This window comes from Ostrea edulis, chromosome 1 (assembly GCF_947568905.1).
Source record: "Ostrea edulis chromosome 1, xbOstEdul1.1, whole genome shotgun sequence".
NCBI lineage: Eukaryota > Metazoa > Mollusca > Bivalvia > Ostreida > Ostreidae > Ostrea > Ostrea edulis.
Window position 1 is genome coordinate 64,119,891 of NC_079164.1, and position 15,654 is coordinate 64,135,544.

At 36.5% G+C, this 15,654-nt stretch overlaps 1 protein-coding gene across 1 annotated transcript in view; it reads left to right on the forward strand.

Moving 5' to 3' along the window:
* LOC125647623 (uncharacterized) overlaps positions 1 to 15,654 on the forward strand; it is a 243,738-nt gene that overhangs the window by 220,875 nt on the left and 7,209 nt on the right. The window contains exon 29 of the mRNA XM_056143955.1: positions 5,070 to 5,222. Coding sequence (XP_055999930.1) covers positions 5,070 to 5,222 — 153 coding nt within the window. The remainder of the gene's footprint in view (positions 1 to 5,069; positions 5,223 to 15,654) is intronic.

Below are 15,654 nucleotides of genomic sequence, written 5' to 3' on the forward strand. Positions count from 1 at the left end.
GTCACTTAAACTCCATCTACATCTGTAGGAGCAGTCACATGATATTCTAGGAGCTGAATAGTAATGTCCTGTAGATGTGCAATAAAGTTTCGGAATTTTCATATTGGCCCCAGGGGGCAAATAAGGGCCGAAAAATGACGTTTTCTATCACAAAGCTTGTCACTTTAACTCCATCTACATCTTTAGGAATAGTCACATGATATTCAAGGAGCTGAATAGTAATGTCCTGTAGATGTGCAATAAGGTTTCGGAATTTTCATATTGGCCCCAGGGGGCAAATAGGGGCTGAAAAATGACGTTTTCTATCATAAAGCTCCATCTACATCTTTAGGAGTAGTCACATGATATTCTAGGATTGTTGACCTTGAAAGTGGGTCAAGGTCAAAGGTCAAGATCACTTTCTCCTCCACAAATTCTTAGGTGGTTGACCTTTAAAAATGGGTTCAAGGTCAAAAGTCAAGGTCACTCTTCAAGATGTGGGTCTCCACAAGCGACGCAACATTGAGTATGTACGTCATTCCAAAGGAAGTCTATATCCCCCTTCCTTCACGGGATTCAGCATGATAGCTGTCTGCACCAAGTACTTGCGAGACACAGATAGATGACTGACACTCTACGCATAACTTGGAAAACAGTCTCCATGGGAAAGCCCTGTCAATGTCAGGGAGGACTGACCAACCAAGTGCCAATTTACATATCTGCCAAATGTTCAACAGTAGGACACTGGTACTGATCTTTAAGCAATACACAAAACTGACACTCTACACAAACTGATAACAGCCCCCCCCCCCCCCCCCCCTCCCCCCAAAGAAAATTAAAAATTAAAACAAATACACATATATGATACACAGAAATAGTTAAACATGTACATTTCACCTTCTGTAATATTGTAAACCAATAAATGAATAAAAAATAATTCAAAAGAAAAGAAATGATAAATAAAATAAATGAACAAGCCAGACTTGCCTGATCAGGAATGATGCAATATCCTCGGTTCAGACTCTATACTCGGGAAACAATTTCTTTGTGCCTTTGCTCAGTCTCTCAAATCCAAGTGAACTCACTGAAATGACATCCACGTCCACACATGTACACAAATCATCCAACGAGGAAATGCGCAGCCTCCCCTCCTGTCGTCCGTTTACTGCATCCTTAAAAGTGAAAGTAGAAATCCCCGCCAACCAACTTTCTCACATGTCACTGTTTCGGATCCTATAAAAAGCCACTTTATCAATGTACAATGATCACCATCATGCATTCAAACACAAACAAACAACATTGATATCATTCAGACTCCATTATTTCTTCTCTTTATATCATCTAGTATTTAACCCTGGTCACATTACCTTCGTAAATATTTTGCTCACAAAAACGTCAGCTGGGTCAAATGATCATAGTTATATTTAGAGAGGGGAAAAGTGGAATATGACGATGTCTGATCATCAACTTTTATCACATTTGTTTGAGAATGTTATTCACTAAAAATTAAACTTGTCGTAAAAATTACACACTGAAGTAACTATGACGAGTTGCAGAAAACCTGGATTTTCAAGTTACTGCCGGATTCTATCTCTTGTGAAGTATATCTTGTACAGAAGCGGATGTAGGAATTTTTAAAGTGGAAGGGGGGGGGGGGGGGGGGGGGTGGACAGCACTTGATCGTTTAGATACTTTTCACAACGTCTATCCGCTATCTATTTCTGATATCGCAAAGAAATGAGAGAGAGAGAGAGAGAGAGAGAGAGAGAGGTTACTCCCAGTAGGCTGGGGGCGGCCTAGGCCCCAGAAGCTGTAGGGTAAATGGTGCAACTCCTGCATTCTGAACATTTCCTGGCACTTCCTTTTCACTTTCAAATTGTCTACTTCTTAAACAAAATTTTTTTATGTTACATATACAAATGTACTTTTTAAGAATTCTTTTAAAAGCGATACTTGCATCTGACGAAAATATCGTAAATATATTATGTCTTATTTATCCTAGAGTTGAATGCTAATTATAATAGTGTTGATAAATTTGAATGAAGCAATTAGTAGTACATATACATCAGGCTGTCCAGCGGCCCTAAAATTCCTAAAAATTCCTAATTTTTTTCAGTTTTGCTAAAATTCCTTAAAAAAATGTAGAATTCAAGGGGAAATCCTAAAAAAGCCCTTATTTTTCATGTCAATTCCTACTTTTTTATCAGTCTTGAAAAATCAAAATGCATTCATACAAAATGTGTGTTATTAACGTAGATTGCAGTTCTTATTCAGATAATGCTGATGCAGTGAAAGGCAGTTGACCTGTGGATCCATGTGTCAAGCTTGTTTATTGGTTGTAACTTTGTGATAAAGAGTTGAGATTTTAGGTTATAGCCAATAATAACTGAGACCATGGAACACTGGAATACGCCCTTCCTGTACTTACATCTTATTTGTGTGTCATGTGAGTTTCTTTATTGTCAAATTTGACAAGGTAAGTCCTTTTAAATAATTAAAACTTCCGCAATTTGGTTAAAAATTCCTAATTTTGGCCCTAATTTAGCCCTAATTTTTTAAAATTTTACCCCTAAAATTTGCCCTTATATTTTGTCCAAGAGTGCTGGACAGCCTGTATACATGTAAGTATCTACTGTTCACATCATTTGGACTCAAAGTCTCATTAAAATTGAATATTTCTTAAACTTTTTGGTTCTCCAAAGGGGAGGGGGGGTCCAGACGCCCTGGACCCCGGACCCCCCCCCCCCCCCTCCCCCTTCAGGAATCGCCCATGTCTTATGTGTTGTTTCTGCTAGGAACTTTCATTTGCGATTACAGTCACTTGCCCTTTAAAACCATCCCAATGCGAAGTAATATGAGCCCCGTCGGTTTTATTGACAACGCAATTTCTTTCTTTTGAAATGGGGAAAGAAGTTCGAGTTATTGACACGCACACACACCCTCTCTCTCTCTCTCTCTCTCTCTCTCTCTCTGGTAGGCAGTCAAAATGGTATGTAGTGAAAATGTAAGTTTAAACGATGAATTCAGTCATGGTTTTTAAGATTTGGTATATCGAGGTTTGGCTTTAAGTACGTACTTTGTTTTAATAGCGTTAGGCCTAGTTGTCAAATTACTGAGTCAACTTCTTCATCCCCTTTTGGAACTGAGAATGCAATGACGTAGCCAAATCACACTGTGGCTTCTTTGCTAGTTAAACATTATAGGATTCAGCGATATAAAAAAGGGGGGTCCAGGAATCCAAAAAAAGAAGGAAAAAAATGAATCGATAAAAATAAATATACGTGTATCAACCAGTGCTAGTTCATATTTTATTCAACTTGTACATTAAAAATAATTGCCTACAAATATTAGCAGTATCATATTTAAAAAAACAAAAGCACTACAAAGATGTCCCACAGAAAGGGGGGGGGGGTGCCAATCCCCGGATTCCCCTCTGGATCCGCCATTTGGACAGAGAGTACATTTAAAGGCAAACACTTACGTGTGGGTATTACTGTCTCATGACAGCATCTAGTTTATGAATATTTATACAAGTTAACAAAGACTTGTTAGACCCTTAGATTCTGATTGGATGAATTACATTACAGGTGACTCGATGGCTCAAACTTCGGTCTCTCGAAGTGAAATCATGTCCCGATTATTTTCTCTATATAACAAAACAAATTTACTATCGATCTCTCGAAGTGAAGTTGGGTCCCGTAAAACACATTTCATTGTTTTTCACTCTTGATCTCTCGAAGTGGTGGTAGCGTATACCCACCGTTACCCAAGCGTGTATTAATTTCTGCTTGGGCCTTACCTGGAATTTGTTGAATGCCGGAGGGGTAATTGGGTGTTTACATAGTTGAAACATCGCAGGTGCTTCTATGTGGAGGTGACACACTTGAGTATATAATTGGCTAATTGGTCAGTTTACACCTTGCACTGGGGTTTTGAGTCGTGATGATTAAAATTAATGTGTATATATTAAGGCCTAATCCGACTGAATAAAATCTATAATTTGTTTTGACGTGATGACGAGAGAATAAGTTTTATACATAATTTAGAGATCTACAGACTGTTAAATTTCTCGAGTTCTTTTTGTGTAAAGTTACTCTAAAACATCGTTTAACTCATTCGTTAGAATTTTCGTTTTGGGTAAAGCGACATAACATTGTGCTCTGTTTAGTTTGCGATAGTAAAGCGTCATCGGAACTTGGTTTTGTATGCCTATCTAAGCATGATTAAAGAACAAATAAATACATAAACTTTAAAATGTTTTTATTAATGCAAAATAAGGTTTTTTTATTTTCATATCAAAGTACCTGACGAATATGAAGGAAAATATGTCAAAACAATATCATATGATCTTGTTGGTATGCATTTCCGGTTACTGTAAAATCTTAACCATACCAGCGGACCTTCAATTTCGGAATATCGAACTCTCGATTTCTCGAAGTTTAATCAAGGTCCCTTGAACTTCGAGTTATCGAAAGTCACCTGTAGTTTGACACTAAATACTATTTTAAAGCCAATCTTTGGCCTTTTCTAAACCCTATATAAATCCCGACTCGAGGCATGATTGACTACCGAGAGAGAGCATTGTAAACAACACGCCTGTAGTCAGGATCAGCCAATAACGGTATGATAAACAGCATGCTGTAGTCAGGATTGGGGCTGAATGAGTTAGGGAGAGAGAAATTTAGCGGTCAGATGGGCACAATCGCTGGTGGCCAGAGAGCTCAGTTGGTAGAACACCTGACCAGAGATTCAGCTTGTGTTCAAATCCTGGTCTGGTCCATTGCATTTTCTCCCTTCTGGTTAGATTGGGTGTCATTGACCACCCCCTTGGACTGGTGAAAGTTTTGCCAGTGGCAAAAAGAATCTGGGTTGTATGTCATTTTAAAGAGGGAGGAATGTAGCGGTCAGATGGGTTCAATTGCTAGTTGCCAGATAGCTCGATCATTTGGTAGAGCACGTGACTAAAGATTCAGGAGGCCCTAGTTCAAATCTCGGTCTGGTCCATTGCATTTTTTCCCTTCTGATTTCATGGTATACTGTAAAAATTTGCTAAAGAATCTTTCATAAATGTTTCACTTTTGTTTTTCCAGATATGGTTGTCAGTGGATTGCCTATCAGAAATGGCAATCAACATGCTGGGGAGATTGCTACAATGTCATTGGAATTGTTGTCATCTGTACTGACCTTCAAAATCAGACACATGCCTGAAAAGTTTCTACAGCTGCGTTGTGGAATGCATTCAGGTCTGTTTTAGGATAGAAGTATATGTGCATGCAGTGTTCCAAGTCACACTTGCTTTCAGGTCGCTAAATGGTGACCTAAAAAAAAATTGAGTTGCCATTTCAGAATTTCTGGTCACCATCAAGAAATATTTCACGCGCCATGGTGAAAAAATTTGTAAAGGTATAGTTTAGAATAAGGAAAAAAGACTCATTTTTTATATTTTTATTATTAAAACAAGGACCATTTATTAGACCTGAACATTATGCTAGGAGATCAGGAATATGCAGGAGACTCTTGATTCCACATTATATCTGACCATTCTTGTAAAAGCTGGATATCATTAGGCCATCCTGTATATTTCACAGCACATTTCTTAGAAAACCATCGTTCTACAGAAAGGTTTGTTTTGAAATCCTCAATAGGGATCGAGGACCTTAATTCACTGCTAATTCTTATCAAAGATTCCACAGTTGTGGGATCTAAACAGCTACGGACATCCTTCTTTATGCGATTGACAGCACTAATGGTTCTCTCACATTGGGCACTGCTTACTGGAATCACCATGAGTATCCTCACCAAATGCAACACATCCTGTAATAAAATTGAATTTAAAAGAGATTTATTGGCATGTATTTCTTATTTATATGGGCACATAATGCTAAAGATGTCATGTTTACTTGAAAGTCATCCTTGTAAGATTCTTTACACAGCATAACTTGCCCACAAACCAGAGAATGACTTGTCCATGAATTCATTATTTACCAAAGTCTTCAGAAGTCCCCACTGGAGAATGATTTGACCACAACTGCAACCATTTCTAGAAAAAAAGTTTATGATCTTCAAAACTTTTTCTTATAAAAGACTATTTTCAGGAAATCACAATATGTAATGATTCCTACAATGTAGATAAAATGACTGAAAATACACTGTCTGATTTTCAAAACATTAAAAGAAAAATGAAAACATACAAACTGTTAACATGACTGTTTAGTATAATGATGAATAGCTGATTAGTAATAATCAATGAAAATGTGAGCAGATTTAAATATCAAAATACATAATAGATCAACCAGCAAGCAGGGAATACAACGTACAGCACACCTCAAAAGAACGTGCATTTTTAAATGATACCTGAGACTCCAGTACAGGTCTAATCCAATCAATGAGGTTCTGTATAACATCATTCCCCTAATCAATCAAATCCAAGTCATCCTCTGGCCAGACATCATGGTTAAAAATCACTGACAAACCCCTTCCAGCACTTGCTGCACATAACTCTTCACCATTTTCATCCAAAAAGACTTGTCAAGTTGTGTATACCTATCTCTGCTCTGAAAACAGCATTTCTAAATGACAATGACATTGCATCCATTGACAAGTTTTCAAATTCAATATTTTGGGTATTTTTTAATTCAATTTCTTGAAATTGAAATGATGGGATAGGGACTCTCAAACTGTCAAGGGAAAAACATTGTTCTAAGGAACCTGCATGTTTTGCTCGCCCTCCTAGTGCCTCTATACCTGTAATACATGTTTTAATACCATTGACTGCTGTAGATAGAATAGTTCTATTGCTTTGAAAGGATAAAGACAATGCAGTAATGTAGCCCAACAGATCCAATAAAAAATGGGCAAATGCTACAAATGAAAAATCTTTCATTATTTGTAAGACATTCTTTGCTCTTCCTTTAACATCTGCATTTGAAGAGGTGCTTGCCAGGTGTTCCATATGTTGGTAAATGACAGCATACTGACTAAGTTCTCCTGCTTTTGGTGGCTTAAGAAGAATCTTCAGGGCTTTCTCTTTGTGAGGAGACCACCTTGTACCCTTCACCTTGGTAGGATTACACACATTTACACCTAGTTCCTCACCTACTTTTCTCAGTTCCCTCTTGCTTTTAGGACTGTAGTGGTAAGTCTTGTAAATCAGGTGCATTATGTCCATGACATCCGCTGCCTTGGGAACAGATTTAATCATTTGCATGATTTCCAACTCTAACCTAAGAATTCAAAGCACAATAGATACAGTGTTCGAAATTAACCATAGACCGAATCTATATATCAAATGACACCGGTCTATGCCAATTGTATTTGAGATAGACCAAATTGTCCATGCCGATTTCTTGGTTTAAAGCAATAGAGTTATCCCAAAAGTCGACGTCTGATAAATGTTATGAGGAAAGGAGGACATTGTTATGGAAATGGAAAGTAAATATGCTTTCTAAGTACATTAGAAGTAAATGACAATGTTTCAAACTTGTGTTGTTGTTTTTTTCAATGTTGCGGTCTATGCCAATTCGATGAGGTCTATGTCATCTTGTTTTGGCATAGACCCATGGTCTATACCAAATTTTAAACTAATTTCGAACACTGCAGATACAGTCAAACCTGTATTAAGAGACCGTCCAACGGAGAATGGAAAAAAGGTCACATATGACAGGTGGTCTCTTAATACAGGTTGCCTATTTTCCACAGTTAATTGATAAAATTTTGCGAATAATTTGTACAATGGAGAAAATGACTACATCATTTGGAATTTATCATTAAGAATATCAAGTACGGTTTAAATAGTTGTAAAATAAAATTAATAATACACTGTAGTTAGAAATCTAGAATGTCGTATCATAATTTATTATTCATTACATTTTAATCTGTTTAAGAATGATAAACATGCATTTCATATTACACATTTACATGAGATTTAAATCTCATTTATGAACTGCATGTAAATTTTCTAAAACTTATAAACACTTTGTTGTAAAGAGTATTTATGTATAGCCTACTTGTACACTAACTAAAAAATGCAATGCTTGTGGTAAAAAAGCAAAGGAAGTGTTGTGTCTCCTTTTGTACAATACATGCTGGAAATATGTTATTCAATTTGAGAAACATTAACAACGATTTTTTTCCTTATATAACTGGTACCGATAAACGGTACCTACTACTTCTTGTTTTGTAGAACTCTTTTTTCTTTTCTTTTGGTTGAAATCATTTGCCGATACATTGGTAGAAAATTCCCAATTTGTTCGATTTTGACACTATTTTTCCCAATTGAATGGGTACCAGTACCAATGGGTAGAAAAAATCGCTGATTAAATAAATCACAATATCCATTGTACATGCACAGCAATTCTTTTAAGCTTTGAACTAATGCAGGCAACTTTCTTGAACTCGGACGTGTCAAATACTCGGGACATGTCGAAGTGAACCGCTAGTTCCGATCATTATTCTAGAAACCTCGAGTATCTCATGCAGGAAAACTGCGAATACTCCGTTTAAAATTTCAGTCCTAAGCACAGTATTTACCTGATTTATATAGCAATCGGGCAAATATTTCACATAATGGTATAACAAGTGGTAGATTTTCATTTCCGATCTAGCGTAGCCGGCACTTCTTAAAGTTTGTCGAAATTCACACCTTCATATACACCGGCCTTGATTCCCTGATCCTTGATTTTGTTAATTAAACAACAACTTGGGTTTTATTAATTAACCACACACAACCCTGCATGTTGAAGATTGGGTATAATAATTAATTTAGGGGGCCTACTAAACAAGATCACCGCCAAACTATGCGTTATAAAACGAAAGTGTTAGAGGCGATAATTCCCAAAATAGTTGTGCGTTTGAAAACGAAAGTATATGGGGCGATAATTCTCAGAATAGTCAGCTCAACCAAAATCGAAAGTAGTAATCGAGGTGTAATTGAAAAATGTACAGTCGTTAAATAGAGGTAAATTTTCGTGAAAATACACGAAAAGGTTGTAAAAATCATGGTCGTTGGTCGCGTCAGACAGGTGGTCGTTTAATACAGGTACAATATATAGAGTAAAGTCTTGGGGGGGGGGAACTTTTTATGGTCACATACGACAGCGAGTCGCTTAATACAGTGGGTCGCAATGGCAGTTTTGACTGTATATATTGTATTGAATTCTAATGATTACTGTATCAATAGGCCTTTCCGAAAACGTGAGTTATCTCTCTTTGTATTCTTACATTTAGTGTGAATATGACAACTTCCGGGTAGTAACACAGTCAGACTGCGCATATATAATATATATAGTTATATTAGTATGGGCGCTGTTCAAAATCGAGAACAGTTGAAATCATTTGTACGAGTGAGTTAGAAAATGTTAATGGAAAAAAAGAAGAAGAATTTCTTGATCGAGTCGGGAGTGATTTTCGGGGGGAGGGGGGATTTTAAAAATTAAATTGGAAATCACCCAGACATTCATTTGTTTACATATGTATCCAATAACGACTGACATAATTATTTTGTAGGCAATTTTTTTTATTATAGATATTTAAAACGTCGAGTGTCTGTGGTGAGAAGATCTTGCATACATGTAAAATGCCCCCCCCCCCCCTTCTTTTCAAAATAAAAAAAATCAATTAAAATAGGGAATCAACGCTTTCATTGTTTTATCAGGGCTAAATTTATTCCACCACCACCAATCGACTCTTTCAAAAATAAACCAGATTGCAATCATTGGGTAACTTTCTCCAAAGTACCTGGACGTGCAAATCATTTTGTACACTGCAGCATGAAGCTAGGATTGTTAATATTAACTGATATGTTTAAAATGCAGTAAAATAGGTAACTAAATAATATTTTTTATTAATTTTGTTGAATATTGCTAGACTGATATAAATTATTTTTCATAGACCTGTGTCATCCCGGAAGGGGGGGGGGGGGCATATTCTCAAATGTACTCTCTGGGGGATAGGTAAGTTTACCCCCCCCCCCTAATACAATGCTTTTGACGTCTCTGTATCTTCCCTCTTTTATTCGTTTTAGCCCCCTTGAAATCTACTTGATTATGTATAGGCACGTATCGTGTCATAAAAGAAATTGCAATGACAGACTTAGACACCCCCTTTCGCCACAAAACAAAATAATTTGAGTAAAACTCCGAATATTTTACTCAAAATGGCTGTATTTACAGGTACATACTCTTGCCGACTATAAATTCAGGGTGTTCAATTATACGTTATTTTATTTTCAAAGCATTGCATGTCAGTTTAAAGATGGTTTGTGACGACGAAATTCTTTATGGTTATACTTGTATTTGAAACTGTATAAAATTTGTGGGCAGACAGCTGGAAATCTGTCAGTGGCCTCTGCTTCATTTACAAGTAGGCCTACAGGCTGGGTTAAATTTTACTCACCAATCGAAGGAGATGAACATTTTCAGAATCCAGATGTGTCAGTCCGACATACCTAGACGTACATCGTGGCAGAACTTTCATCACTGAATGTACTACATTGATATTGAACAAGTAACTTCTGATATCTTATTATAAATCTGACTGTATTAAAACACGGGCTAAAGATCCTGAGGAAATGTATGCAATATATGACATATACTAATTTCAGTTATAAAACACGTGAAATCCTGGAAAATGGGGGGTTGGGGGGGGGGTTAGTTAGAATAATCTTACTGCGTCTCGGGACAGGCCCGTCGTAGGAAATTACATCACTTTAACGATAGAACATCCTATCGGATAGGAGGGGGGGGGGGTGTCCTCCTCTACTTACAACATTGATTTTCTATTATTTTTACAGGCAAAGTTGGTTATTTTCACGTGTATGAAGTAAACCTATGCATTGGGATCTTTTATTAACGTTAACATATTTGTTGGCGTGATTACTGTAAAATTATACAGCATTATCTTTGCGGCCTTCTGCACTGTTGATAATGACGCTTCTCGAATATACTACCCGGAAGTCTTAACCTACTGTTACGCAAGCGTACTACGTTCCGGATCAAGGAAAGATAACTCATGTTTTCGGATTGGCCTATAGCTATAGTCAGTGTTCGAAATAGGTTTAAAACTTGGTATAGACCACGGGTCTATGCCAAAACAAGATGACATATACCTCATCGAATTGGCATAGACCACAACATTGAAGATAAACAAATTTAGAACATTGCTATTTACTTCTAATGTACTCTAAGAAAGCATATTTTCTTTCCATTTCTGTAACAATGTCCTCCTTTCCTCATAACGTTTATCAGACATCAACTTTTGGGATAATTCTATTGCTTTAAACCTAGAAAATCGACATAGCCAATTTGGTCTGTCCCAATTACAATTGGCAGAGACCGGTGTCATTTGACATAGAATTGGTCTATGGTTAATTTCGAACACTGTATAGTGCTTTAAATGAATTTGGATTTCAATTAAACAATCAATTAATAAATGATCCATTTACTGTCCATCAAAACATCACTATTAATATACTTTATTCAGAGAAGTTGAACCAAATGCAGAGCAGTTGTGTCGTATGATTGACTATTAAGTATTCATTCCTATGTGGCATACACCAAATTGGTATCAACCAAGGAACTAATCTTTTAGTTTCTTTTGAACCCCACCAGATTTTCCAAAGTTAACTGAGGCACCATCAGCACAAAAGCCTATCTAGTGATTCTGGAAATTTGGAAAGCCTGCATCTTCCGGTGATTGGTTGATTGCTTTCATTGTACCTTAAATCAGAATTACAATATTTGTCATTCCAACTTATTTATATATATTGGACATGTAACAATTTTTTAATAAATCTGCACCATATACATCAATGCTGTCCTTAAATATGTATAATGTATCAAAAATTTGCATTGACACCATGAAATATATTGTATCTTACCATCAGCATGGACGTGCTCTAGCTCTATAACACCGAGCAGTTTAGTCTCAACATTTCCATCATAGACAAAACGAACATTTATAGCTTCATTTTCTTTTGCAGCACAATCAGTACCAGCATCAGTTAGAATACTACAATACATACAATCCCTTAATTTGGATTCCAGTTCACTCTTTAGTTCTTCGTTAATGATTTATATATGCCATTTAATTTCTGAAGTTCCAGAAGTGATTTAAATTTTGTAAATGGCAGTTCTTGTTTGCCAATAAAGTAAGCAGTCCTGAATTTTACGGCCATATCTTCCATAGTTTTCTCATCCTGATTTTGTAATTGTCTCTGAAAATTTGCGGTAACCATTGCCCCACTCAATTTACTTCCGATTATATTGCCTTTTATTATATACCCATCAATGTATCGTTCTCTGATACTGTGGATTTCACATCGTGTGATCCGGTTTTCCGGATCACCACACTGTGGTTTTCTGATTCCGTATCAGTATCCTCTGAAACTGATGACGTCACAATGCAACGACGCAACGTTATTTGTGGAAAATATGGACCGCGTCACAAACGAAACTGCGTACACAAAACATAATTTCATGGTATGTCTGTGTTTTTGATAATTTGGATTGCATTTAGTATCTTATAAATGTGGATTTAAAAGGCAGAATGGGGTATATAATAAATTTATCATTACTACAGTAACTTGATCCGAAGAGTTGGATCACGTCTCGTTGACAGGCACGGATCATCAGATCAAACTCGACGCTTCGCGTCTCGTGTGATCTGATGATCCACGCCTGTCAACTCGACGTGATCCGACTCTTCGGATCAAGTTACTGTAGTAATAATATATATTTACTGTTCCTGTGTATTTTGACACTCTCACGCTTGTAAGAAGTGCACCCAGCCGAAGCAAAATCAGACAAATTTGCCAAAGATGCAGGTGGATTACCCTCGCAAAGTTTACAAAACATTTTCCTTTCTCTACAAGTCAACAAAGAAAATTATTTCAACCATTTGAATACTAGGGCTCTCTTTTTGTTCATATTTTCCCCCTTACTTTTTCCCTTGATCTCTTCGTCATCTTTTTTTGTGCTTTCAAGATCATCGACTTCTTCCTCCTCCTCAGTTTTCTTTCCTATATTCGAAAATCCAAACTGCAATAACCCAATCTTTCGTTTTTCCGCCATGCTGTCATTGTTAAATATGCATCCCAGCGACGCTTTTTTAAATTTATCCCAAAAAAAATAACTTCGATCCCGATCAGAAAATAGACGATCGCCAGCTAAAATTTACTCAGTCGTAAAAATGCAAGTTAATTTTAATTTCTGGTAGCAAATGCGACCTTTTTAGTCACAACTTGAAGCACTGATGTGTTTATAAAGATATCTTGATCATAGATTCATATGCCATTACTGCCTTACAGTGTAAATCAGCCTTACATTATGTCGATACATCATTACGTTATGTGGTTACATCATTACGTTATGTTGATACCTCTTTATGTTATGCAGTTATATCATTACGTTATGTGGTAACATTACTTTATGTATATAGTAACATCATTACATTATGTCGATACTTCTTTAAGTTATGTGGTTACATCATTACGATATGTCGATACCTCTTTATGTTATGTGGTTACATCATAGTTATGTGGACACATCATTGTTATGATAAACTTTCAAGTGATCAAGATTGATACAGATGCAAAATGATGCGCTCAAATCCAGACAATGTTTTCAGAATTATTAAATGAAATTAGATGGAATTTTGCCATTTTAAAATTTGTTAATATTAAATAACATGATCTAAACGCGGAAAAATCATTTGCCAAATGCATACTGATTGAATGAAATACAAAAGAGCATCGTATATATATATACAACACATTAAGTTCTTGCAAAATACAGTTCATACATTTAAGTAATGCACATAGCATGCTTGCCTAGAAAACTCGTTAAATGCAGACAGCTATTTACAAGTATGTGCACTTAAAAAATGTAAGATGCTTTTTATTCTGATAAATTTACGGAACAAAATAATAAAACTCTTTTTTTATTTCGACAGTTACAATATGTACAGACTAAGACACACTGACCCCACAGGCACCTGAAGTATGGACACTACTTACATCCATGTGTGAATTCCCTGTCTATCCCATCCCAATTTCAATTTATGTAAGCTTTAGAGATTGGCCTTCTACAGGTATGATAAAATATCGGTGGAAGCTTACAAAAAGCGTGAAACAATTACCATATAGGATAGACAGGTTATTTCCACAGATTTTGTAGAAATTTTCGCTGGAAAAAAAATCAGGGGAGGATTAGTGCCTGTGATTGAACCCATGCCAATCAGGATATCTTGAATGGGAAATATCTAAAGTCGAATATTTTTTGACCGCTCAAGGGTTTTTGCAGTTTCTGATCATGCATATACATGTACACAGCATGTTTATTTCGATAAATTGCATGCATAGTTTAAAATTTATGGATAATTATATACAAAAATGAATAATAATCGATAACATACATTTTAGGGGTGACTTGCACAATCCAAAATGACATTTAATTACACAAAAATATATATGAAAGGGAATATAGTGCAGCTTTCAAAATTTTTTGTCTCTTAGGGATTCATAATTATTTACTGTCACTTTGCATGTACATGCATGTGAGAGAGAGAAAGAGAGAGTCATATTTTGATGTACAATGTCATTTCACAGGAGGAAAGAAAATTGATCATTAATAGTTAATTTACAAGCATTCATGAATTTCAACTATTTTAAAATTTTGTATTTACAATATAATGGAAACTTACAAGAGTGACATCGGTACTCATATTAGAAATTTAAAAAGTTTGGGTTCAGACATGTTCAATTGTAAAGTACTAAAAGTCGACTATCAAATTGCAGGAAACTCTTGAGTATAAAAATTCATTCTTGATATTGAGATATACAGGCATGTAGCATCAGGGGTTTTTTTTAAGAAGGAAAGGGGTCAGCCAGAGTTCACTTCACACTTACATTGCAAGAAAGTACTTCTGGCCAAATATCAATATTTTATAAAGGAGGGGGGCAAAGATTAGTTCACTCCACATATTCTTCAATTCAGCACTTCCCATGAGGATTCGGGGGGTTAGAATGCGTCCTCGGTACCCCTTGTCATAAGAGGCAACTAAGGGGAGAGGGATCATCCCTATGGATGAGACTGCAAATACTGAAGTCACAGCAGGTGTGTGGCATGTTAAAGATCCCTCCCTGCTTAAAGGCCATAAGCGCCGAGCATAGGCCTAATTTCAGTGAAATATTCTCAATAGGGACGTTAAACAATATACAATCAATTCAGCACTTCAAACATCAACTGTCTTTCACTACTACTTAATAGATTTAAAAGGGGGTGGGGGGGGGGGGGGGGGGGGGGCAGCAAAACAATTGAAATTTGTATTTGTATGTTGAGTTCACCCCAACCCCCTGTTTCAAAGTGCCTGGTTTAAGATTTACACAAAAAGATTTCTTCAGTAGAATACAAGCTAGTATCTGAGCACCATAATTTAATTATACACCACCCCGCAACAAGTTCGGGGGGGGGGGGGTATACTGGAATCGAGTTGTCCGTCAGTCTGTAGACGCAATGGTTTCCGGGCTCTAAAGCATTATCCTTTCCACCTACCGTCACCATATCATATATATGGACTACCTATGGGATGAAGATGTTCCCTATCGATTTTGGGGTCCAAAGGTCAAGCGCACTGGACATCGAAGTAGCAATATGGTTTCCGGGCTCTAAAGCGTTATCC